The sequence below is a fragment of the Rousettus aegyptiacus genome, unplaced genomic scaffold (genome assembly GCF_014176215.1).
Source record: "Rousettus aegyptiacus isolate mRouAeg1 unplaced genomic scaffold, mRouAeg1.p scaffold_m13_p_12, whole genome shotgun sequence".
Classification (NCBI taxonomy): domain Eukaryota; kingdom Metazoa; phylum Chordata; class Mammalia; order Chiroptera; family Pteropodidae; genus Rousettus; species Rousettus aegyptiacus.
This window is the reverse complement of record NW_023416287.1, coordinates 44,381,783-44,408,240: the sequence shown is the minus strand read 5'-3', so window position 1 is coordinate 44,408,240 and position 26,458 is coordinate 44,381,783. Positions and strand designations below refer to the sequence as shown.

The 26,458-nt window shown below is 38.9% G+C and overlaps 1 protein-coding gene across 4 annotated transcripts in view; it reads left to right on the top strand.

Annotated features, from left to right (window-relative positions):
• Positions 1-21,572, top strand: part of NPHP1 (nephrocystin 1) — an 80,354-nt gene extending 58,782 nt beyond the window's left edge. For 2 of the 4 annotated variants that reach the window (XM_016134519.2, XM_036229806.1), the window contains 6 exons: positions 1,289-1,365; positions 2,185-2,284; positions 12,394-12,506; positions 14,521-14,594; positions 19,526-19,570; positions 21,103-21,572. In XM_016134519.2, coding sequence (XP_015990005.1) covers positions 1,289-1,365; positions 2,185-2,284; positions 12,394-12,506; positions 14,521-14,594; positions 19,526-19,570; positions 21,103-21,375 — 682 coding nt within the window. In that variant the 3' untranslated portion in view covers positions 21,376-21,572. The remainder of the gene's footprint in view (positions 1-1,288; positions 1,366-2,184; positions 2,285-12,393; positions 12,507-14,520; positions 14,595-19,525; positions 19,571-21,102) is intronic. The other 2 variants (XM_036229805.1, XM_036229804.1) reach the window with 1 other exon arrangement.
• The last annotated feature ends 4,886 nt before the right edge of the window (positions 21,573-26,458 follow it).

The window sequence follows — 26,458 nt, the reverse complement described above, 5'->3', positions numbered from 1 at the left end:
TTAAATGGCACACACAGAAATCTAAGTATAGGATATAAACAAGAAATTAACAGAGAGACACAAATGGGTGCTTGGTCAGCAGGATGATGACAGAGATCTCAGATTTGCAATTATAAAATTCAGAGCTCTAGTCCTAGCTCTGCCTGTGTTACTGTAGGCAGATTCCTTAATGTCTCCAAGCATCAGTTTCCCCCAACTTTAAATATTATAATAGTTCCTAACTTCAAAGGTTTGATTCAGATAATGCTCCCTGCTCCATCTCTACTGACATCACAGATGGATGTGACCCCCTTACCACAGGACAGGTGAAAGTCCTTACTCCACTAGTCCTCGGACATCACCCAGTAGAAGAGGGAGCAGCACTTTATTACCGCCTCCACCCTGCCATCTTAGATGTAGAATCCCAGGCTTCTTTAAGATTTGGAGGGTTTGTTTGTTTGTTTGTTTGTTTGTTTTTAATAATGATCAGGGTTTTAGTTGTACTTAGTAGGAAGGAAAGGTATGTCTACTCAATCTTTTCTAAAGTGGAATCATAGCTATTATTTTTAATGAGTTGGAGGCCTGTGTATTGATATAGAAACATATACAAAGTGTATTATTAAGTGAAAAAAGCAAGCTGCAGAATAGTACATATACTATGACTCAACTTTTGTTTATGAAAAACTATGTGCATATCTGTGGGAGGATTTATGTAAACTGTCCCCAGAGGTTGCCTCTGAGGAGCAAGAGCCGGAAGCTAGTGCAGTAAGATGAAAGAGGCCTTTTACCTTCTGCTTTCTACACTTTGGCAGTTTGTAGCTGTAAAAGAAAACATGTTTATTTTGAGACTTAACTGGGTGTATGTATTTTTTTGCACTTGCATAGAAAAAAGATGGGTTGAGGGGCTACCAAAAGGAGAGGGATAGGGAGGGAGTTTTCATTTTTTACTTATTATTTTTATGCCATTCAAACTTTTACAACAATTTAGATGTTACTTTTATATTTAAAAATAATATAAATTCATAATGGCTTTATTTCAAACGTTGATTTAAACATTTGAAAATGTCAAAATAATGATGTCAAAATAATGACATCAATTAACCTTTCTTATTTTAATGTGGAAAAATATATTTCTGCAGTTAATAGTTAAGAAAGAAAGAAAGGCTATTTACTTAGATGATACCTCACAGAAGAATCAGCAGCTTTCATTCTCATTTACCAATAAAACATAAATAAAATGTCTCCAAATGTATCTGTGTTTCAAAATGTTCATCACAGGTCTTTGTCATAGCATACCCTTCTTTTGTAGGACTTACGAACTCTGCCTGAATGGTGGCACCCCTTATGAAAAAGATATTGAAGTGGACCCTTCAGTATCCAGAAGAGGTACAGCTCTTATAATTCGCTTTCCTTACTTTCCTTAGAGATCAAAAAAACAGAAGAGTCACCAGAGAAAATAGCCGTATTCTATTATGTAAATAATAAAGTCACATTTTAAAAATGTATCATTCGATATTAAAATTTCAGTCTTTTTTTTTTTTTTTTTAGTGCTTATATTCATGGTGTTACCTATGAGACTCTACTGTAGGAAATGAGGAATCATGAGGAGGGCACATTTTACCCTCACTGAATACTTTGTTGAATTAGTAGAACAGGCTAATTCAGAGATTGCCTATCACTAGTCAACAGGTGGAGACATTTGAAGTTGTGATGTACATGCCAAGTTGCCCTCCAGAAATATTCAGCACCTGTTAATATGTTCACTTACCAGGCACTGTACTAGATAGATAATGGGGAATGGAGAGTAAGACAGATGCGGTCCTTACCTCAAGTGGCTCAGAGCCTGACAGCATTTAATCTCCCCCTCTGCCCCTCTTTGTTTCATGACTCAGGACACACAGCACTACTGCTGCCCTGGCAATGCCAGTACCCACTTCTTGGAACAGGAAGGAGTTGGGGTTCAGAGATGCAGGTGGTTCAACCTAAACTCTGACCTGCTTTATAAACTCCCCTTTTTTCTTTGTAAGTTGGTGCCAACATCACTGTTTGAAGCTTCTGATGAGGTGGCAGCTCCAGGAGTAGGCGCTGGTGCTGAAAATATTTTGTTCTATTATAACAAACTACTTCAATTTATTATTAAAAGACTGGTATTATACTCACTGTCCCAGCACTTGAAATTTTGGCATTTATTAACTTTTTTGAAAGGACATGGGAATGTTTTCCATCAGATGATGACGATGAGAAGGCAGCCTCATCTTCTAGTAAAACTGAGAACTCTGAACAGAAGATCGAGAGACATACTCAGGTTGGTATAGCTTTGACTTGTCCAGTAAACTTTGGTTACTCAGCATATGTAGAACATCTCTGCTTTTGACCTTTCCTCCTGCTTGAACATCTTTTGTTGGTTATTTTTTCCCCATTAAATCATCTGCCAAAGATCAGCTTATTCTTCTATTTACTAGTTAATGCAAATGATAGATTTGGTCAGAAATAGTATAGAAACTTCTAAGTGAGGCTTACTGATCCATGAGCCTATCTTCAGGAAACTTTTTAAATGTTTCTTGAGCTATAATTTAGGTACAACAAAATTAATCCTTTTACTTTATAGTTCTTCGAGTTTTGACAAATGTATATAGTTATATAACTACCACCACAATCAAGATAGAGAATGTGTCCATCACTCTAAGCCAGTTATCTCTGCAGCTTTGTCATCAGTGCCCCAGTGCCAAGCAACTATTCATCTGTTTTCTTTCCAAACAATATTGCCTTTTCCAGAATGTCATATAAATGAAATCATACAGTTTGTAGCCTTGTAAGTCTGGTTTTCACTCATTATAATGCTTTTGAGATTCATGCATGCCATTGTATGTGTTATTAGTTTGTTCTTTTTTTGTTCTATTTAGTACAGACACACCTCATAGATATTGCAAGTTTGGTCCTAGACCCATTGCAATAAAGCGCATAGCACAACAAAGTGATTTTTTGGTTCCCCAATGCATATAAAAATTATATTTATACTCTACTGTAGTCTTTTAAGTGTACAAGAGCATTATGTCTAAAAAACAATGTATGTGCCTTAATTAAAAATACTTTATTGCTAAAAAATTCTAACCATCATCTGAGCCTACTGGAAAAACGGTGCTGATAGAATTGCTTGATGCAGGTATGCCACAAACCTTCAATCTGTTAAATCACATTCTCTTCAAGACACAATAAAGCGAGGTGTTCCTGTATTCCATTTGGTGGATGTACCATAGTGTGTTTATCCAGTTACTAGTTGATAGACATCTGGGTTTTCTCCAAGTTTTAGCAATTAGGAAGAAGCCACTCTAAATATTTGCATATGAGTTTTTTGGTATGTGGACATATGTCTTAATTTCTCATGGGTATAGACACCTACAAGTGGGGTTGCTGGGACAAACAGTGTTTGTTTACTTTATAAAGAGCTGCCTAACTGTTCTCCAAAATGACTATACCATTTTAAATTCTCACCAGCAATGTATGAAGAATTATTCCATCTTCTTGACAACACTCAGTATTATCAGTTTTTTTCTGTCTGGACTATTATAATAAGTGAGTAGTGGTATCTCATGGTAGTTTTAATTTGCATTTTCTTCAGGGAGTTTTTACACTAGTAGAATCCCAGGTCTATCAGTTTCTAACTCAGGAACCTCTTGGACAAGTCATTGAACTGTTTCTCTGAGGGTCTCACTGTCTACATCTTTAAAATGGGCACAATAGAAATATCAACCCCAAAAGCCATAGTGAAGTTAGATTTAATGAAAAAAAAAAAAAACCATATAAAGCACTTAGCTAATATTTATAGCGCATGGCACATAGTAAAGCACAGTAGTTATGAACTATAATTATTGACTACAGTTATGATTATGTGAATAGATAAATGCAAATATAGTGCCAGGTAATTGGTGCTATATGTCAGGGGTCTCCAACCACCAGACTGCATATTGGTACCGTGGCATAGCCTATTAGTAATCAGGCCACACAGCAGGAGGTGAGTGGCAGGCAAGTGAGCAAAACTTCATCTGTATTTGCAGCCACTCCCCAGCACTAGCATCACTACCTCAGTTCTACCTCAGATCATCAGGCATTAGATTCTATAGGAGTACCAGTCCCTGGTGCCAAAAAGGTTGGGGACGGCCGCTATATATCATAAAATTTGACCAAATGAAGGTGTGATATGTAGCTGGTAAGATCAAGGGGCATTTGAAATAAGCTTTAAAAGACTGGAGAGAGACATTGTGTGAAGGTGTGAAGATGTGGAGGAAAGGGCCTTTTCACAGAGGGTACAGTGGATGGAGGTAGAGGGAAAACATGGCACAGGGACAAGACTGATGCAGTTGGACTGTCCCACCACAATCTGCTTGTTGTTACAGTTATCAAGAAGTAGGGTAATATTTAACATCGCTCTTAGCAATAACTTGAATATGTCTCCTCCTCCTATGTAAAAACATGGCTTACCCCTGAATGCTTGCTTTTCTCATTCTTTCAGTAACCATTAATAATGTGTTTATGGGTGTTATTCATTCTCTTGGCTTTTTTCCCCTTGGATGTTTATAGAGCCTATGCATGCCCTTTCTTCCCTTCCTATGCATTCCCAATCTTTCCTCAAAAAAATTGTTATTTTTCAAGATAAAAAAGAAGTACAGTAGCAGTCTTTGTAACAGAAAAGCTAACATTCTGTTTGGCCTCATTCTTCCTCCTCCTTCACCCCTTTCTACCCACCGTTGATGAGCCCAGCACCCAGAGCTCTCCAGAGCATGTCCTTCAGCACAGCTCTTTGACCCCAGATACTGGTTTGCAGATATGTTTTACAATCTAGAGATCAAAGCTGACCGGGTGGTGCAGAGTTCGGATAGGTGAGCCCTTCTTCCAAGGCAATGAACATTCTGTGTGCTGGGCTTTTAAAGAAAGGTCCTAAGTCCTTGCTCTCCAGACCTCAAGAACTGGAGGGCTTATTTGATTGTACCACACAGTAGGCACCGAATATGTTTGTTAAGTAATTTCAAGGTAAAGATCTTCCTTCTAGTTTAAACATGTATATCTCGGGGACTCTGCTCAGCCTCCTACTATCCCTGGGCCTCCCCTGTCCCACCTTGTCTTAGTGTGTTCCCTCCTTTTAGAACGCACAGCAAGACTTAACTACTGTCTTGAAATTGCTGCTCCACTTTGGACTGGACTGGAAACATATATACCTGGTAGTGTCACGTGCAGGTTGGGGCACCTTGCTGGTGGGCCTTAAGCTCAGGCTGGCTCTCACAGAAACGAGGCCATAGGTGTAATGAAGCCAGAGGACCCAGAATTGCTTCAGTGCCAGGGGGCTGTGGCTGTGGGTTCCAGGCAAAAGGCTGGGAACCAGCATGGGTACTTTTAGATACCATTGCTCTGAGCTTATATGCCCTGTAGGTAGAGACTAAGGCAGAACTGATCCATCTCTGTCTCCTCTTCCCCAACCTGCCACCTTCAGTGGATGGAGAAGGCATCAAATAATGGTACCATCATCTTCTTCCTCTCCTTCAAAAGTACCTCCCACTTCTGTCCCTACTCTGTGTTGCTTATAAACTTCACCTTGGTTTAGCCAAATTTCTCTGTTTAAAGGAGAAAGGACAAAGGCTCTTTGCATTATGCCAGTAGGCATACAATAGTGGTGTCAGAGCCATGGGCAGGAACCCCAGTTCAAATTTGTATTAATGCCCATTTTCACCCAGATCCTTGCCAGTTGGCCTCCTACTGCCCCTTCTCCAGCTAGCAGGCATACATGTGAGTACACTTGGTGTCAGGAGACCTGTGAAGATGCAGTGAATCAATGTAGATTTGCCTCCTTTATCAAAGAAACAGTAGTAGAGTCTTGCCCATGGGTCTCATTTTACAGAGACAGTGACCCTCTCTGCATGAGATGAAAGAGGAAGCAAATAGATTCTTCAGTTTCACCAAGATGTGCCTCTAATTCTGGGGTTGAAGTTAATTGATATGGTTTTCCACAGGGGTTGAAGTTGATACGATTTGTCCAAATGTCCCTGATGAGGGAAAGCCCTGAATTTAGGTTCAGACTCCCAGTGCCTAAGTTCTGAAGACCAGGAAGTAGACTGCGTCTGTGTGTATATATTTGTTATAAATTTGTTTTATTTTTCTTTTCCTTTTTTATGCATTCCATCTTTTTTCTCTTTCACTTCTATTGTATTATTACTAAAAATAAATGAGGCAATAGTGTTACCTGCCTAGGGCCCATTATTACGTGCACTGCACTTCTGTCACCAGTTTGTTGGTCTGTCTGTGAGTACAGGAAGTATATTTTTACTTCTTCAGTTCAGCCAACCTTTTGTAATTCAGAGCTCTCAGTCTTCTTGGGTTTGGGAAAATTGGATGATTTCCCTAAAGAAAACTCTAATATAAAAGAACAAGCAGCATCACTTCATGTTCTGGAGAGGTATCAGAGGAAAGGAGTGCTCGCACTGTGTGAGGAGCAAGCTGGAGGTGATGCTTGCCAGACAGAGATTGCAGGTGGATCTGTGAAAGAAGAAAAGGGTAAAATAGAAGGAAGAATGGTTCCACTCTTTCCCTAGCAAAATTAATGGCTGTTCTTCAGCATAAGACATGAGTTTGGGCATGCAGCTGCAACACTGCCCACATGGGCCATCAACCAGTGGGCGAGACATAGAAAAGCCCTTGGGAATCACAGCATGGACACTAGGAAGGCATGTAAAGGCATCAGGGCCACTTAAATGGCACCCTGCAGCTAGTCTTTGAAATCTGGGTCAGATATATACAAGATCAGAACTTTAGCAGAGTAGGAAAGAGATGATTTCTAACTTTGTGTACCAAATGTTATATATGAATGTAAGTGTGACAAGTGAACCTGTCTTATATTTTTAGATATTTCTGGAAATGCAGGGGTCATGGAGTAGTCAAGATTACTTATTTAAATTTCACGAAATTAATTGCCCATGGGGGCCTATTTGCTTCTGTGCCATCATAGGGGTCACATTTATTCTGTTCGCTGTCAACAGGCTGGAAGCCTGTTACCTCTGTGAATCGCGTGTGTGTGTCCAAAATCCTCATTCTAGAAATGACAGAGGATTAATTTATAAAAGTTAAGGTCTTTTTAAAAAATTTTGGTGTTTCTTCTTTGCCCAAAGACATAGTCCTTTTCGATAGAGGACATTGTTTGCAAGGTTTCTGATATTATCTATATGGTCTTCCTTCAAGTTTAGTGACAAAGTTCATGCATTTCTAAGAGTAACATTTAGAAAATGTATATTGAGAATGATTCAAGACATTTTCATGAGTATCTTCTAAGATGACTCTTATATTCAATATATTCTCAGTAAGTATTTAGGATTTTGAAGCAATTGTCATGTTTCTAGATTATTATTTTGAAATTTAAGTATTGAAATTTTTTTATTCTTAAGTATTTTCTTCTTTTTGATGCTATTGTAAATGGAATTGTTTTAGTTTCCTTGTCAAATTGTTCTTTGTGAGTGTATAGAAACATGACTGAATTTTGTATGTTTATTTTATATCCTGAAACTTTGCTGAATTCATTTATCCTAACATTTTTTTGTGGCCTATTTATGGTTTTCTACATATAAGATGATAATGTCTATGGACAGAGGTTATTTTACTTTTCCTTCCAAATTCGATGCCTTTTATTCCTTTTTCTTGCCTTATTGCTCTGGCTAAGACTTCCAGTGATATGTTGAATAAAATTGGTGAAAGAAAGCATCCTTATCTTGGTCCTAATCTTAGATGAAAGCTTTCAGTCTTCCGCCATTAATAGGAATATTAGCTGTGGGGTTTTCATGCACAACCTTGATTATGTTGAGGTATTTTCCTTCTATTCCTAGTTTGCTAAATGTTTTTTATCATGAGAAAGTGTTGAATTTTTTCAAAGGCTTTTTTAGCATCAGTTGGGAAGATCATGTGGATTTTTCCCTTCATTCTCTTAATGTAGTGTATTACACTGATTGATTTTTTACAATGTTGAACCATCTGTGCATTCCAGGAATAAGTCCCACTTGATCATAGTATATAAACCTTTTAAAATACTGTTGAATTCAGCTTGCTAGTATTTTGTTGGAGATTTTTGCATCACTGTTTATTGAAGAACCAAAGTGACTCCATTTTGTGACGGGCCTCCATTTTAGCCATTCCTGGAAATTACCGTGTGAATGCATGTGTGACCATCACTATGGGGACGCTGTGGAAACGGTAGCCACTCCACCCCCCCCCCCCCAGTAAACCTGTAAGAATGGCCCTGGAATTCCCCTTCTATTGTTTGCTAGTTAGACCTCCCCTGCGGCTACCTGCCCACCAATCCTGCAATGCCAAGACCTGTCACCCCAGCTTGTAGTTTTTCCCTTTAAATATGTCTGTAAGATTAAGAAAGGGGCCCTTCTCCTGCACACTGCTTTGGCTGTGTATGGAGTTGGGTCCAAGCTAGCTCGCTAATAAACTCCCTTGTGTGATTGCATCGGCCGTTGTTTCCTTCACGGCTCGTGGGGTTCCGAATCGGGGCACAACATTTATAAGGGTTATTGAACTGTAGTTTCCTTTTCTTGTGTCTTTGTCTGGCTTTGGTATCAGGGAAATGTTTCCTTTTACTTTTTTGGAAAAGTTTTAGAAGAATTGGTTCTTTAAATATTTGGTAGAATTCACCAGTGAAGCTATCAGTTGCAAGATTTTCTTTGTTGGTAGATTTTCGATTACTGATTAAATCTCCCTACTAGTAATAGGTCCATTCAGATTTTTTATTAATTTGTGATTTAGTCTTAGTAGGTTTTGTGTTTCTAGAAATTTATCTGTTTCATGTAGATTATCCAGTTTTTTGACTTAACAATTGTTGATAGTACTCTCTTATAATCCTTTTTATTTGTGTAGACTTAAAAGGGATGTCTGCATTTTCAGTTCTGATTTTAATCATTTGAGTCTTTTCTCTTTTTCTTAGTCCATCTAGCTAAGGGTTTACCTATTTGGTAATCTTTACAAAGAACCACATTTGGTTTCATTGATTTTCTCTATTGTTTTTCTGGTCTCTATTTCATTTATCTCTTCTCTAATCATTATTATTTTCTTCCTTCTGCTATCTGGGGGTTTACTTTGTTCTTCTTTTTTCTAGTTCCTTAAATTATAAAGTTAGGTTGTTGACCTGAGATCTTTCTTATTTTTTAACGTAAGTATATATAGCTATACATTTCCCCCTTAACACAGCTTTCACTGTGTCCCAAAAATTTAGGTATGTTGTGTTTTCTTCTTCATTCATCTTTAAGTATTTTCTCCCTTCCTTTTTATTTTTATTTTTTTACTTTTTTTCCGGCTTTATTGAAATATAATAAACAATTACTTTATAATAAACAATTAGTTGCTCATATCAAGGTTTTTTTTCAATTGTAGTTGGCATATTTTAATTTCAGTTGTACAGCATAATAATTAGAGATCTATATAACTCAAAAAGTGATCACTCCACTAAATCTAGTACCCTTCTTCCCCCATACATATCTATTACAACATTATTAACTATTTTCCTTATGCTATACTTTATATGCCGATGTCTATTTAATAACTATGCATTTGTACTTTTTAATCCTTTGCCCTTTTTCGCTGTCCCTCCAACCCCCTCCCATCTAGTAGCCCTCAAAATATTCTTTGTATCTATGAGTTTATCTCCATTTTTGTTGTTGTTGTTTGTTTTGTTCTTTAGATTCCACATGTATGTGAAAGCATGAGATATTTGTCTTTTTCTGTCTAACTTCATTCAGTGCAATACCCTCTAGGTCCATTAGGGCAATATCTTTTTCTATCCCTTTCCTTTTAGTCTGTGTGTGTCTTTTAATCTGAAGTGAGTCCTTTGTAGGCAGCATATGTATGGGTCTTGTTTTCTTATTCATTCAGCCACATGATCTTTTCCATTTGCGGTACTTGTTGATAAGAATGTAGTTATTACCATTCTTTATTCCTGTTTTGACACATTTTTTTTTTCTTCTTAAAGAAGTCCCTCCAGCATTTCCTGTAATGCTGGCTCCTTTAGGTTATTTTTGTCCGGGAAGCTCTGTATCTGTCCTTCAATTCTAGATGATAGCTTTGCTGGATAAACTATTCTTGGTTGTATATCCTGAGTTTTCATTACGTTGAACATTTTGTGCCAAGCCCTTCTGTCCTGCACAGTTTCTTTTGAGAAATTGGCTGCCAGTCTTATGGGTGCTCCCTCGTAGGTAACTAACTGCTTTTCTCTTGCTGCTTTTAAGATTCTCTCTTTGTATTTGTATTTAACCTTTATCATTTTAATTATGATGTGTCTTGGTGTAGGCTTCTTTGGGTTCTTCTTTGTTTGGACTCTCTGAGCTTCCTGGGGTTGTATATCTATTTCCTTCACCAGGTTAGGAAAGTTTTCCATCATTATTTCTTCAAATAGCTCTTCAATGTCTTGTTTCCTTCTGGTAATTTTATGACACAGATGTTTTTACATTTAATAGTGCCCCATAGGCCCCTTTAAGAGGCATCTGCAAATGCCACTGTCATAGCCTCTCCCACTCAGCCACTCAGGGATAGGCAGCTTCGCGTCTTCACCCCCTCCTACTTTCTACCATTGCAAGTTGATTATTTCTTTCCCTACTTGTAGTGCTTCTGTTCATCTAGATCCCAGGTGACTTTCCTTGCTGTTTGCTCCATATTTCCCTCCCAACTTTGAAGTGGTCACAAGAAGGATGAACAAACCTGCAATCATCTATGCCATTTTTAGGTTCCTCCTCTCCTTTTCCTTATGATTTCTCTTTTGGCCCATTGGTTGTTTAAGAGTGTGGTGTTTAATATCCACATATTTGTGAATTTTCCAGTTTTCTTTCTGTTATTTTCACTTTTCTTCCACTGTGATCAGAAAAGATACTTTGTATGATTTCACTCTTTTAAATCTATTAAGACTTGTTTTGTGGTCTAACGTATGGTCTATCCCAGAGAATTTTTCATGTACATTTGAGAAAAATGTGCATTCTGCTGTTTTGGGCATAGTGTTCTGTATATATCTGTTAGCTACAATTGGTCTACAATTTTATTCTTTATTAATCTTCTGCCTGGTTGTTCTGTCCTTATTGAAAGTGCAGTATTGAAGTCTCTTACTATTATTGTAGATCTGTTTCTCTCTTCAATTTGTCAATGTTTGTTCTGTATGTTTAGGAGTTCTAATGTTTGGTGCATATATAAGTGTTGTAACTTGTTGGTGAGTTGACCCTTTTCTGATAATATATCTTTATTTGTCTCTTTTAACGGTTTTTGAGCTTAAAGACGATTTTGTCTGATATTATTAGCCATCCCCCCTTTCTTTTGTTTACTGTTTTCATGGAATATCTTTGTTCATCATTTTATTTCAACCTATGAGTGTCCTTAGATCTAAAGTGAGTCTCTTGTAAGTAGTATATAGTTGGATCCTGTTTTCCATTCTGCTAATCTGTCTTTTGACTGGGGAGTTTAACCCATTAATATTTAAAGTAATTATGGATTAGGAAAGACTTACTATTGCCATTTTGTTGTTTTCTGTATGTCCCAATGATGTTTTAGTCCCTCATTCCTACCTTACTGCTTTACTTTGTTTTTGATTTTTTGTAGTAACATATTCTCTCTTTATTTCCTTTCAGGAATATTCTATAGATTTTTTCTTAGTGGTTACTATGGGGACTACACATATGACATCCTAAAGTTATAACTAACAATCTATTTTCTACTGATACTAACTTAACTTCAATACTGAAATTTATTTTTTGTTTTTGAGCTCTTACTGTGTACCAGACATTGTGTGAAGCACTCTTTTAATCCTTTAGTATCTTTCTAAAATGCAAATATTACTCTCTCCATTCTGCATTTGAGGAAATCAAAACACAAGGAGAATAATTAATTAACCCAAAGTCCCATAGCTAAAAAGTTGCAAAGTCAGAATTCAGTCCAGGTCTGCCACACTCTCCCATGTTCCACCCAGCACCATGAATGGTCAGAACTTACCCTTCTCTGGGTAAGGCATATTTAAGGTAAGGCATATTTATCACATCAGGTGGGGTAGCTACATGGATTTGTTAAAACCTGTAGCTGACTAGTCCCTTTCTTTCCAAAACACATAATTGATGACTTTCAGTTTTTATTTGACATTTAACATGAGTCTATATAGTAAAATGGAAGCATAGGAATGGCAACGCAGAGTTGAGACTTGAAAGTGTACACATAAAAAGGTAAGTTGTATAAAGTTTAATGTGGCCAACTTAAAGTGGAAATTTTCCTTTTAATTGTTACAATTTTTTCGATAATGGAACAAAACTTGAAACTGTTCATTAAAGTAATAAACATACCTTTAAAAGACATTGTACATTGGATTGTAGGGCATTGGTTAATGAATACATTTTTTTTCTTCTTTAATAGTCTACTGCCAGAAACATTAATTGGAAGTATGAGCTCCATTCATTTGTTGATATTTTATCGCCAAATTCTTGGAGATGTGCTCCTGAAAGACAGGATGAGCATGCAAAATGCCGGTAAGGGGTCTTTGGAATTTTCTTTTGTACAATAACTCATGATGCTTTGAGTAAACATAACCTATTTCAGCCTATATCATCTTCTGAAGGTGACATTTAAAATAAAATGTTAAAAATATCAAAGTCAGCAAAGTACTGCAGATGCAAAGCACTGTGCTCAGTGTGTATCCTAAGTGAGTATCCTAAGTGAGTGTGAAAATATACATATTTTCACATTTTAAATTCTAGAGATCTGAGGTCCTGAAATTAAGATATAATCGCATTTTATTTTAATGTCTTTGAATAATCTGTTTTACCATGTGTTTGATATGTACATCTTTTTAGGAAGAGACTGAAATCACCCAAAATAACTGCTTCTTAATGCACAAAGTGTAAATATTAATGGATTAGCTAAAATTGGTGAATCCAGATAACAGATATTCTGGAGTTCTGTGTACTGTTTTTACTCTTGCAACTTTTATTAAGCTTGAATTTTTTTCCATGTAAAATGTTAAAAAATAAATTTTAAAAATTAATGAGTTGTCACACATGATTGAACTTGTGAAGGGGAATGCATGTGTTATAAGAAATGTCTTCAAAAAACAGTTTTATTTTTTGGACATTCTCAAATTCAATAAATCCGTAGGAAGGTATTATTGAGTGCCTGCTATATGCCAGGTATTGTGAGATAGGCATGGCTATTCCTACCCTAGTTGAGCAACAGACCTTAAACATAAAATTACATGAGTAATCCTTTTCCTCTTTTATAGTAAGTGTTCTGAAGGAAAATACACAGTGAGAGCATACAGTAAGAAGACTGGAATTAATATGTAGGTTGAGGGAAGCCTTCTCTGGGTAAGGCATATTTAAGATAAGACCTGAGAGAGGAATTAGAAATATTGGGGAAGTGAGTAGGGAGGTGACTCTGGATAGAGAAACCAGCATGTCTGAACACCCAAGGCAAGCAAATTGTGTTTGAAATTGAAGCGATTGAAATTGAAAGCAGCCCAGTATGGCTCAAACAGAGAGAGTGAGAGGGAGAATTCTGTGATGGCTTTAGCATTCAGGACTAATAGAATTTATGATTAGACAGGAGTTCTCTCCCAGCAGCTTACCACCTGGATAAGTAAGTAGAAATAGAACTCACAGTCAGAGGACCACATACATTTCTCAAGGAGTAATTATAACACAAAGAGAAGGACAGTTAAACCTTTTAATCATCACTTACCTTTGAATTTATTTCAATGACTACAAAAACTTCATGAATGACATTACTTCCTTTTTTCCCATGGCACCATAAACCTTATTTATTTATTTTTATTTATTAAATTTATTGGGGTGACATTGGTTAATAAAATTATATACATGACTTCTTAAATGGATAAGGCTTATTACTCAGAATTACTGATTTCATTTGAACCTGACCATCAGAATAAACCTAGTAAAATCTAGAGAAAGAATTTTTCTCTACTAAAGACACAAAATCATTTCCAAACTGTCCTTCCTGATGTGCTTCCTTGCATAGGCCTTTCATGTGCCATTACCTATTGCAGAATATCAGTATTCTACACAGTATTTAGACATGTGGCCAGAATCTCCAGTTCTTGAGTCCTTCCATTTTCATCTACCACCATCCGTGTATCTGAGATCTTTCCCTGAATGCTGGTGGACTAGAGTCAAGCTCAAGCAGCCTCCTTTCTTTTGGCACTTCCTGATTTCTCTTACCACACCACAGCCATAACGAAGAAAGAGGTTGAAGAAAAAAAATGTCTAGCCTTATTCTGTTCAGAGCCTAAATGCTCCCACCCTAAATGCTCTACTTGGTACAAGATTCATTCCAGAACCCTGGGGTATAAGAATAAGAGCAGATAAAGCTTGAAGGGCCAGCTTTGAGCTCCTAGAGGTTAAAGTGTGAGAGTGTGTTATCAACATATGTGGTACAAAAATTCTAATCTAAATGAATGTTTTTATGTCTATTGCAGTAAAATACATTGGATAAAGCTTGTATAAAATCCTGTTGGTCTTGGTGTTTCAGAATTTATCAGTAATCCTGTGCTGGCCACCTTCCCCAAGCTCTTGGAGCAGCCTGATGTGATGGATGCACTCAGGGTGGGTAGTATGCATCATCATGGGAACTTGATGGATTCTGCAAGCAAAAGCTTTACCGCCGAACTATACCCTTGCATCTGATGGGTTCTGAAAATAGTTAAACACCACATTAATGAGTTCCAACACCTGCTCTAGGGCTTTTTCCTCTTATTTGGATGACGTCTCCCAATCCTTGTCCATTTTCTAGCTAACGTGGGCTCATCCTTCCTTTCTTAGCTTGAGTATTATCCTGCAATCCTGGACCCAATAAGGAGATGAGTTAGCACCTGCTACGTTCACTACTGCAATCTCTTGTCTGATTTTTTTTCTTAATAATTTTTAATTTTTCAATTACAGTTGGCATACAATATTATATTAGTTTCAGGTGTACAACATAGTGATTAAACATTTATAAAACTTATGAAGTGATCACCCAATAAATCTGGTACCCATCTGATACCATACATGGTGATTACAATATTATTGACTAATTTCTTTACGCTGTATTTCACATCCCCATGGCTATTTTTTAACTACCAATTTGTACTTCTTAATCCCCTGTTTTCACCCAATCCCCTAACCTGCCTCCTATCTAGCAAAAGTGTTCTCTGTATCTTTGAGTTTGTTTTTGTTTTGTTTATTTTGTTCTTTAGATTCCCCATGTAAGTGAAATCATATGGCACTTGTATTTCTCCCTCTGGCTTATTCCACTCAGCACAATACCCTCTAGGTCCATCCATGTTGTTGCAGTTGGCAATATTTAATTCTTTTTTATGGCTAAGTAATATTCCGTTGTATATATACTTACTCTTCTTTATCCATTCATCTATTGATGGCACCCAGATTGCCTCCATATCTTGGCTATTGTAAACAATGCTGCAATGAACATATCGATGCACATGTCCCTTCGAAGTAGTTTTTTGGGTTTCTTAGAATAAATACTCAGATGTGGGATTACAGGGTCCTTCTTTGTCTCTTGTTACAGCCTTTGTTGTAAAGTCTCTTTTGTCTGGTATAAGTATTGCTACCCTAACCTCTTTTTTTTTCATTTCAATTTTCATGAAATATCTTTTTCCATCTCCTCACTCCCAGTCTGTGTGTGTCTTTGATTCTGAAATGAATCTCTTGTAGGCAGCTTATGTAAGGGTCTTGCTTTTATTATCCACTTAGTCACCTTATTTTTTGATTGGAGCATTCAGTCCATTCATATTCAAAGCAATTGTTGATACATATGTAGTTATTACCATTTTATTATTCATACTTTTGGTCTTTTTATTCTCTATTTCTTTTTAAAGAATTCCCTCTAACATTTCTTCTAATACTAGTTTATCATTGATATACTCCTTTAGCTTTTTCTTGTTTGGGAAGTTCTTTATCTTATTTATTTATTTATTTAGTTAGTTAGTTAGTTAGTTAGTTAGTTAGTTAGTTATTTCGAATCTAAATGATAGATTTGCTGGGAATGATAATCTTGGTTGTAGGTCCTTGCTTTTCATCACTTTGAATATTTTGAACCATTCCCTTCTGGCCTGTAAAGTTTCTGTTGAGAAATCAGTTGACAGTCTTAGGGAGGACCTTGAAAGTAACTAACTGCCTTTCTCTTGCTGCTTTTAAGATTCTCTCTTTGTCTAACTTTGCCATTTTAATTATGATCGATGTGTCTTGGTATAAGCCTCTTTAGGGTCACCTCGTTTGGGACTTTGCTTCCTGTACTTGTACGTCTATTTCTTTCACCAAATAAGGGAAGTTTTCCATCTTCAAATAGATTTTCAATTCCTTGCTCTCTCTCTTCTCTTCCTGGTACCCCTATAATGCAAATGTTGGTATGCTTAACATTGTCCCAGAGGCAGGTACAGCATTTACCAACTCTGCCATCTTGACCGGAACTCCTCTTGTTTATTGTTTGATTCTTGACTTAAGATGGCTACTAATTGTGTCTCAAGAACAAAAATATAAAATGATCTGTTAGATAAAAACTGAGTTCTCAGGGGAGAGTCAGGGCATGTATATAATTTTTTATTTAATTTGACATATTCTTTCTGTTGTATGAAATAGCAGCTAGTTGAACCATATGAAATCTCCAATTTTCAGCCATTTTTTGACCTTCAAAAATGTCAGTTTTATAAGTTCAATTTAGTATATCAGGGTCAACAAATATTACAAGACCTGTATGACTGAAGGCAGATGCTCAGATACCATAGTGAGAGCCATGGCAACTGCCCCAGGGGAAGTATGACCTCAGTCCTTGGAGACTTAATGAAGGTAACAAATGAGGACCAGGTCCGTGTTTCATTAAGGAGATCCTGGGTGAAGTGGACCTAATACAAGGCTGGGGCCACATCAGATTTTGACATGCTGAGATGGGATCAGAGCAGAGATCCAATGTGCCATGTTGGATATCATCAGTAGATGGTCTTGACCGGTGTGAATCTTATGTCCAGGGGAAGAGTCCCTAGGTTATGGGTAACACAGGAGGTTTTGCTTCAGGAAAACTACAGACAGCACAGAGAGGTAGAAAAGCGCTTGTGCAGAAGGAAAGTTAGCTGTGTTTGGAGGTGACTTCTGTTGGTATGGAGGAAGGTCATATGGGTCTGACAGAGAAATAAAAGATTTTTATGAGACTTTAAAACTGATTTCATTTGCTGGTTTGGCTGGGGTAAAGCGTTGTTAATGGTACCAATGAAGTTTTTAGCAAAAACACTTCAGAAAATGTTCATGGTATATGATTACCCATAATTTCAGACAAATTTATTTGGTACTGTAGCTAGATAATGCAAAATTTCTTTCTTCCTTTATAAAGTTATTAGTATCACAATATTTATTCATTATACAGAATATATGTGCATTGATGCATTCAACTAAGATTTCCAAGAGCCCACTCCGCTGGGCACTGCCAGACACTGTCACTGAGGTGCTGTGCTGGGCTCTGTCACTGAGGCACTGTACTGGGTGCCATGGCTGAGACACTGTGCCGGAATCTGTGCTGGACACTGTGGCTGAGGCACTGTGCTGGACACTGAAATGTTTCCTAGGTGTGTAGTAGTCACAGAATCTGGACTTTGTTGTTATGAGGAATTTAAAGGCTAATCTAGTCCAAATTCTACATTTCCTGATAAGCAGATGGCTCAGAGACATGCCATGACCTGGCTGACCCTGGAGCTCAGCAGGGGCCAATCCAGCTGCCACTGCAAGTCAGCTCTGGGTGCATCCAGCTATGCCACAGGTTCTTCAAGAAAAGGGTAAAGTTGTTCACATATATTATTAAGTGAAAAATAAGTGCATTTGTGGTATGATTAGTGTGTGAGCGTGTGTGTATTTGTATATGTGGCTATGAAAAGATCTGGAAGAATAGACTCTAGAAAGGTAACAGTGATTACTGCTGGCTATCATGGGTTGTTTCATTTCTCTATTTTCTTAATTTTTCCAGTGAATTATTTGTATAATAAATGATAAAATTTTCAAAGTGGTTTGTTTCTACAGTCTTGTACCTTCTCTTGGTGGTGCCCTGTATGGCCTAGGATAAGCCAGGCTGTGCAGCAGTAGCTAACTTAGATTTCTCTCTTGCTCATGGTACCTTCGGATCAATGGAAGGCCCTACTCCATAGTCACCCAAGGGCACAGGCCAATAGTGTCATCTATCATGAACAACTGTCTCCCTCCACTGCCAGCTGCCAGAGAAAATGGGGAATTATCCTTGGGCTTCCCACTGCCTGTGCCCTGAGGTGATGTGGACCAGAAGCAGTTACCTGGCCCCACTGAACTTCAAGGGAGCTAGTGGGTAGAGTCTCCTATTTGTTCCAGAAGAGAAAGAAGCAATCTTGGTGCATAGTAGTGAACTCCCCTCCCACATGCATTCTCTGTTCCCTGCTGAGTTACTGTGAGTGAAACCCCTGACTGGTAACTCAGTAAAAAGTGAAGTGGGACCCTAAAACTTATATAATGAACATAGACAAATGCTACCATCTGGTAAGTCTAAAGTTGCTGAGTGATATTTGTGTTAAGCCAGATTTCTTTTAAGTTTACATTATGATGTGTGTGAGCTTCCTAGTATTAGTTTAGCTAAGTTCAGTTTGTTGGTGGTGGTTGGGTGATAATAATGGCACCTGGTCTATTTAGTGAAACACTCTGCTAAGTATCAAACTTTCCAGGACTCACATGCACAGCAGTTAGTAGGTGGAGGACCACATCCTTTAAGGTAGTTCTTCCCAGGAGTAACTTAGAATGTTTTGGGACATGGCTCGTGAGGGGCACAGCAATGGTCTCTTGGTGGGAAACTTCTTTATTTCATGGAGAATCTGTCTCGGTGCCACCCCAGGCTTCCATACTGAAAAAGAGCTGATGCTTCCATAGAACCCATGAAATCAGGTGCCAACCGGCACAACCTAAGGCCCAGGAATGAGCAGTTTAGTGTGTGAAACTGGTACTACAAACATTTGACTCAGACTTCTGTGAGAATAATGATACTCTGGGTTTTTGTTTCTTTAAAGAAGCATTGGTAAAGCCTCCTGGACACATTGAAAATGTTTACCACAAGCTGTACTGTATTTATGTCAACCTGACAGTGTCATCAGGGCAGACAGAATTGCAGACAAGTGTGGTATTTGGCAGAGTTTTCTATTGTCATTACTGTCTCACCTTAAAAGCTTGCTAATGTTTTATTGTTCGGGCTCTGTGTTTGTGCAGTTTGAATGTACATGTTAGTGTTTCACTGATTCTGTTCTTAAATTAGTTTTAACTTGTAAGAAGCACAGGCTCCTGGGCATCTTTCCCCTGTACTGTCAGTCTGGTTCCTGGTTATTAGTAATAACTGCCTACTGATTCAGTTCTTATGGGTGTGGGTTCCACACAGTGTTTTAAACCTTGTCCATAGTTTCAATTACAGTGACATTGTGGAACTGTGGCAAATACTTGTGAACCATGAGATTAATATAATATTTCTACTTCCTTTTTAGATTTCATGGGCTGAGAAAGAAAGCACATTAAAGAGATCAGAGAAGGTAATATGCTTTTCCACACAGAACTTAATATTTACAGTGTTCAGTGTGTGCTTGCACATCCTAATAATGCCTCTTTTTTAACTAAAGGAGCCATATTCATAATTCTTCTTAATCCATTAAGCTGTCATTATGGTTACAGATAGATTCCAAGGGCCTGGATGACTGATTCCTAATGTGAAAAGAAACACTTGATCAGGTGAAAAGAAACATTCAGATCATTGAGTTTCATTTAGTTGAGGGGAAGTTTCTAAACTAAAGTATCCTAGTTGACTATCAGATTTATCTTATTTTTAAAAAATTCCTCTAGCTCTCAAAGTCTATATCAAGCAACAAAAAGGAAGAAGAAAATTAGCTAAGCTGTATCATATATTGAAAAAGTGCGTGGCTCGTGCATGCATTGCTTTAGAAGCATGGTCTTTACAAACCAAACAGCACCTGCACTAATCAGTAAGCAGTGGCAACTACTCTAAATCTAGGATTCAACAAACATTTTCTGCGAAGGGCCAGATGACTTTGCGGACCATAAGGTCTCTGTCACAACGACTTGGCTTTGCCATAGTAATGCAAAAGCAGCCATAGGTAAACATCTGAGCCTTGCTGTGTTTCCATAAAACTTTATTTATAAAAAGAAGCAGTGGGCCTCATTACACCCATGATTCATGGTTTTTGTACTTCTAAAAGTGTTATCTGCAAGCAACATGGGAGAACAAACTAAAAACCCTAAAAATTGGAGGGAAAGTATAAAAATTGTGTTCTTAGTTGAGCTTCCCTTTGACTAGTACCAGCTACATTTGACCTTTGCTAAATGGGCAGTTTTAATGGTATTCTAGCACAGCTGTGGACAAGGTCTTGGGTCTGAGGCCTGTAGAAATTTCCCCCTACACAAGGTGCACTTGAAGGGGCGCATCTGTGTGCAGACTCCACTGCATGTGGAAACTTTCTCCTTCAGAATGCTGTGCTCTGTAATTCCCACCGCAGCCTGTCAGTGTCAGCATTGCTGACAGTGCTGACATTGCAGTGGTCTTGTTATCGTGAGCGGGGCATGCTGGGGGCGGCCTGACTACAAATCCTTACTCCTGGTGTCTCCTTTCTCTGGATTTCATGCAGAACTCTTGCTGCCCTTCTCTTATAACAACTTGACAGTTCTCTAATGTGTTATAATCAAATTAAGTGGATACAGCTGACTTCAGATGGTTTAGTTGTATTTACTTGGACCCATACTCTTGTCACCAGAATGAGACTTCAGCACCCCATTCTCCTTGAAAGAAAGTGAGACACCCTCAGTAGGGTGTAAGAGAGCTCAGGTGTCAAGGAGCCTCCCCCAGATCCTCAAAGAACTGCTCAACTCTGTTCCATGGTGACTTTTCTTCCACTGAGAGGGGCTGTTTCCTGACTGAGTGGCTGGTGCACAGCTGATGACCTGCTGGGTACCATGGCACCTCCATTCCATCCCTTATGGCTTTTAGTTAACAGAGTTTATTGAATTTAACACTTAACAAATAATGATGCTGTTAACTGTGGTGTTTTCTCAGAAAGACAGAGAGTTCCTGAAAACTGTGTTTCTCCTGGTTTACCATGACTGCGTGGTCCCCCTTCTCCATTCAACACTCCTGCCCCCATTCAGGTGGGCAGAAGAAGAGACTGAGGCTTCACGATGGAAAGTCATCGCAGACTTCCTGAAGCAAAACCAAGAAAACAAGGGCTCCCTCCAAGCTCTGCTGTCACCAGATGGAGTCCATGAACCTTTTGACATTTCAGAGCAGACCTATGACTTCCTGGGTGAGATAAGAAAGGAAGCAGCCTGACATGACCCCCATGACCCCCAGTTTCCCACCAAATCTCATGGACCCTCCATGATGTCCTGAATAAAGCGACAGAACCAAAATAACTGTCACATTTAATTTAGGCTTTACTCTTCTTCGTACAGACCGCATTCTGTAAGAAATATTTATGATAAGTCGAATTTATTTTAATACAATAAAATAAGATTTTATAAGGAGTACTGTTATATTTAAATTTAAAGAGAATTATTTTTAAATACCAGCTAACTTAACTTTAAATTAACTGTACTTACAGATTTGTATAAAAGGAAGACTTTATCAAAAGATAAATTTATGATGATTCAAGTAAGTGAAAATTTGGAATTGAAGATATTTGCAAATCATATATCTGATACATCTAGTATCAAGAATATATAAATATATGATTATTGCTAATAGGATTTATTTTCTGAAATGGGTGGGGAAATCCGAGTAACCTATTTGAGAAAGTTATGTTATTAATCACTTAATTCAGTCTAAGATTTGAATGTGATTTATCCTAATTAGACATAAAGGAAGAGTTTTGCCTTTTCAAGTCCATATAATAGGAACTCTTTCAAAAAATATTGTTTGGGCTTTGGAGAATGTGTAACCCACCCTGTGTCTAAGAACATAGGTTTGTTGCATTTCAGATAAAACTGTGAGTGCTAATAAGTTGTCCAGTTCATTGATAATGATGGTACAGCTGGCATCTATTGAGTGCCAGCTGTGCATGCTCTCAGTTAACTAGGTTAATCCTCACAGCTTCTCCAGGAGCAGGAACAGTTTTATTCCATATCACTACTGAAGGGACAGACCAGGCAGGTTAATGAATTGGCCAGGGTCAGAGCTAGTAAGCGACACAGCTAATAAATCAAGTAAAGATATCATGTATCGTTTTCTATAACCTAGGGTGCTGCCCTAGCCAGTGCAAAATGTTGAAGAATTTTATGTGAAAATGAAACATGAGAAGGCATTTGAAGAAAAACATGGTGAAATTAGAAAGAATGTAACCTAAAAATCAGAATAGCAACTAAGGTAACTTTTTTTTACAGGTGCTACCTTAAAAGAGGCATTTATTTTTAGAGATCCATCATATTATAAAACTTCTGGGCTACATCTTACTCAGTTTATCCTAAATTCTTAAACTAAACTTAACCTGGGACTCATCTCAGAAGTTAATATGGTACCAAAGGTTCCCAGTCACAAATATGACGGGAGAACTTGGCTTTGGACAAGATATTCTGCTCTGTCTCCAAGAGCAGGTTTCTCTGCCTCTGTCTCCTCTGCCCTTGGATGACATTTTGGAAGCCGAAAATCAGATGCCTCCTTCCCAAGATGGTACCCCTTCTTCCCCTGGGCCCACTACCCTCCCCAGTTCCTGCTCCCGCTTAGTGGGAGGTGGTGAGAGTGCACAAGGACTTCAAACCACTCTGTCACTGAGTTGCCTCCTCTTAGGTCCCTGCAATCTTATCTGAAGGAATATGAAGCCATGTCACTCCCATTGTGAAGATCATTTTTCTATAGAATCTGTAATTCCTAAATTCCATCTTTTTGAATCATTAGCTTATTCTTAGCTTTAAGCTAGATTTGGGCATTTTAAATGAAAGAAACTATTGCTGATGAATTCCTTTCAGTGAATAAAGGAGAGCTTTCTTGGAAGGTGTTTTTACTTTCTTCCATGTTCATTTGAATGTGTCATGATTGATAAGTTGGGGCAACTTCATAGTTTCTGACACATGAGAAAAACACAGAGACATGAGAGAAGATGTAATGCTTAGGCCAAAAAGTGAGGTACCCAGGCAGATAGTCTGAATGAAGGAGACAATTCTCAGGGGTGAGGATGGCTTCACCATCAAGAGACTCCACATTCTCTCTTCAGTCAATGGAATCTTTCTTTTTAAGAAACTAATCCTTTTAAATGCCACTTTTTGGCTTCCAAAACAGAAAGATGTTGTCAAGGAGCCAAAACCATCCTGGAAATGAACCTTGGGGGGAGGTGCATCAAGAATTAATCATGCTAGTCATGTTGGGAGGCAGCAGCAGCCTACATATAAAATGGCTGCCTGTGAGGCTGGGGACTCCTCACATCAGAACCATTGTGCAGGCCAGGGAAGAGATTCTGAACTACAAACAACTTGGCCCACTCCCCCCAACCTCTCATTCTCTTTTAACTGGTTAAGTGTAGTATATATATCAGGTCTGCTGGAGGTGAAAAATGTTGCCATTCCTTTGCCTGGGTGCTTGGCTAGATGGTAGGTATGTAACAAAGAGCAGTGGTTTTTGTGATCTAAGATGTGAGGCAGAACAATTCACAAGGAACCAGCTGAGATATATAATACCACATACACAAGGAGAAGGTTTTACCTGCCAACCCAGTAGCACTTGGGAAACCCATCTGTTTAACAAGGGAGGGAGTTGGAAGTCATCGTCTAGCTAAAGGCTTGTTTGTTTGCAGTATCATTGGAGATTCTTTGCCATAGACTGGCTCAGCTTCCTCTGGTATGAATCATTCAAGTGGCAGGGAGGTGATCAGAGCTGGCTGTCATCTAGCTGTTTTGTGTTCTGTTTCCTCAAAGAGTCTGAGACAAAATCTCACTCCTTCAAAGCACTGAGCATGTGAACTTAATGGTTTTTCGCTATTCATTCTCCTATTCAAAATGTGCTCATTGAGCACCTTCGATGCTCCAGGTACAGCATCAGGCTTGGAGGACACAGTGGGAGCAGCCCTGACGATCCCTGTCCTGACTTACAATGCACAATGTAGACAGTAATCCCACAAAGGAAGAGTGCAGACTGCTGGAGGGCCTGCCATGTTTTTTTATTGCTATTATATTTGATCAATGCCATGGCCTGGGATGTTAGTAGCACTGGGCTGGCACAGAGTCATCAGGCATATGGGCAATCCATACTGTCCACACTCTCCATACTCCACTGTCCGACATTGGGGACTACTAGTTCAGATAAGTTTTTTTAATGGATCCCTCACTGAGCTCCCAACATTCATTGTCTGACTTTGGAACTTGTGGATTAGATACTCCTCAACATGCAGACTTGCTATCTGAACTCTGGACATTTAAGCAAAGTAATTGACAGACTTGGAGAAGGAGGGAGGGCTGGTTTGAACCATAAGTAAGAGTGAGTGAAGGGCTGCGAGTCTTGGATACAAAAAATGGGGCCTGTAGCTCTGTGATTCTGTGATGACTGACGTTGAATGAGGGCATGCAGGTTAGTGGGTAGTGATATAAGACAGAAATCATTAATGGAAAAGAGCTCAATCTTAGGACTTTGGTCATACGCCTGTTGTGTAGTCCGTCTCTCAGGCTCTGGAGCCAGGCTGTAGCTTAATCTGTTCATTTGTGTCTGAGTTTGCCAGCAAAGATAAGTTTGCAAACTTTGCCCTTTTGAAGAAGCTGCCTTGGGGGATAAGAGAAAAGCCTCCCAACTTTCTTAGCTCTTCTCCAGGTAGACATTTCTGGATGACCCAGACATTATCCTGTTGAGTCTTCCCTCTTTCTAAGCAACTTTCCTTTGACCCTGAAGCATTCTGTGCCTGCCCAGACCCCATAGACCCTAGGAGCCAGACGCAATTCTGTCTGATGCCACAAATACAGCATTAACCACCCATCTGAGCCAGGGCCTGGCAGTGTATGCATTCTGTCTCCCCCACTTGAGAGTCAAGGTGACCTTGATTTATACATAGTGGTTGCAATCCAGCTATGAATCAGCAGGCTAGAGCCAGTAGGACACAGGTGTCCCTACAGCACAAAGGGGGAGGGTTTGGCTCCTCTTTCTAGAAGGAAAGCTACTGGAGTGGGCATCTGGTGCTTTTGTTACCTAATATCTATATGCTTCTCTCATGGTAGCTTCACCCCTCTTCCTTTTCTGGAGGGTCCCCCTTACTCTCTCTGATTGGCTCAGGCAGAGCAGCATGTCCCATCCCCTGGTCATGGTGATTAGATAGAGATAGGCCAATAGAGAGTGAATCCCAGAGGATTTCCTCATGAAAGCACTCCCTCCCTGTCCAGTCTAGTGGGAGAGGTGAGGTCTGGAGCCACTGTTGCTGCCAGAAAGAGAGAGCCTAGGGCTGTGTGTGCATGGGGGTGGCACTGGGCGAGGTTAAGAATGAAGCCAACTGCAGTTACAGTGACAGGCAGAGATGACAAACAGGATCTATGTCCTTGGTAGCATTCTTTGAGTCATTGGATCAAGTCTCACCTGAAACCAACAGTCCCTTGAACTTCTCGCTTCCCTGAGGCAGTAAATGCCCTCCATGGTTATGAAACAGGTCCTTCTAATCCTTGTAATAAGAAAACTCCTAATGGATACAACTATCCATTTTCCCAAGGCCTCTCGGGCTTTCTCCTGGCTTTCCCCTGTTTGTCAGGTGACCAATAAATCTTTTCTGAAATATGTGCAAACCAATGTATGGTGGGGAAAGAGTTTGAGAAGGAGTAAAAAAAGAGATAAGCAGTTGTCCCCAGAGTATTTATGACTGAGAGGGTTGTTTTAATCATTTGAAAACATGTACTGAGTGCCTACTGTGTACCAGGCTGTATTCAATATAAACCAAGTGACTGCTCTGAAGCCAGCATCCTGGAGAGGGGCAGTGGCGGGAAACACAACATACATATGAATCAATAAACAAAGAAATTAGGTAGTGACAGTGCTAAGCATAGAATCAACATAAGCTGGTGCCATTTCAGTTCTGGTCAAATAGGGGCATATCTGCCACTCTCCTCCCAGAATCCCTGGACAGAGGCAGGGGCAGTTATCTGAGTACTCTAAACAGTAAATGGGAGGAGGAAGATTTGGAGAGGAAACTGGAATTAAAATACTGCCAAACTGGTGGTGGTTCCCATTTCCTTCCTCTGGTATCTCCAGGCCCAGGCTCAGAGACAATGTGGAATGAAAACTGCAAGGAGACAGACAAGTAACACCTCCAAAAGTAGATCTCAGTTGCTGGTCTGAGGAATGTGAAAGAGCCCCAAAAGTCAGAATGTAGAATACCCTCTGATTTCCATTTGCCTGGCCAGCCCCCAGGCATCTAGTGACAGTAGTGCTGGCAATGGATCTGGCAGCCAGACAG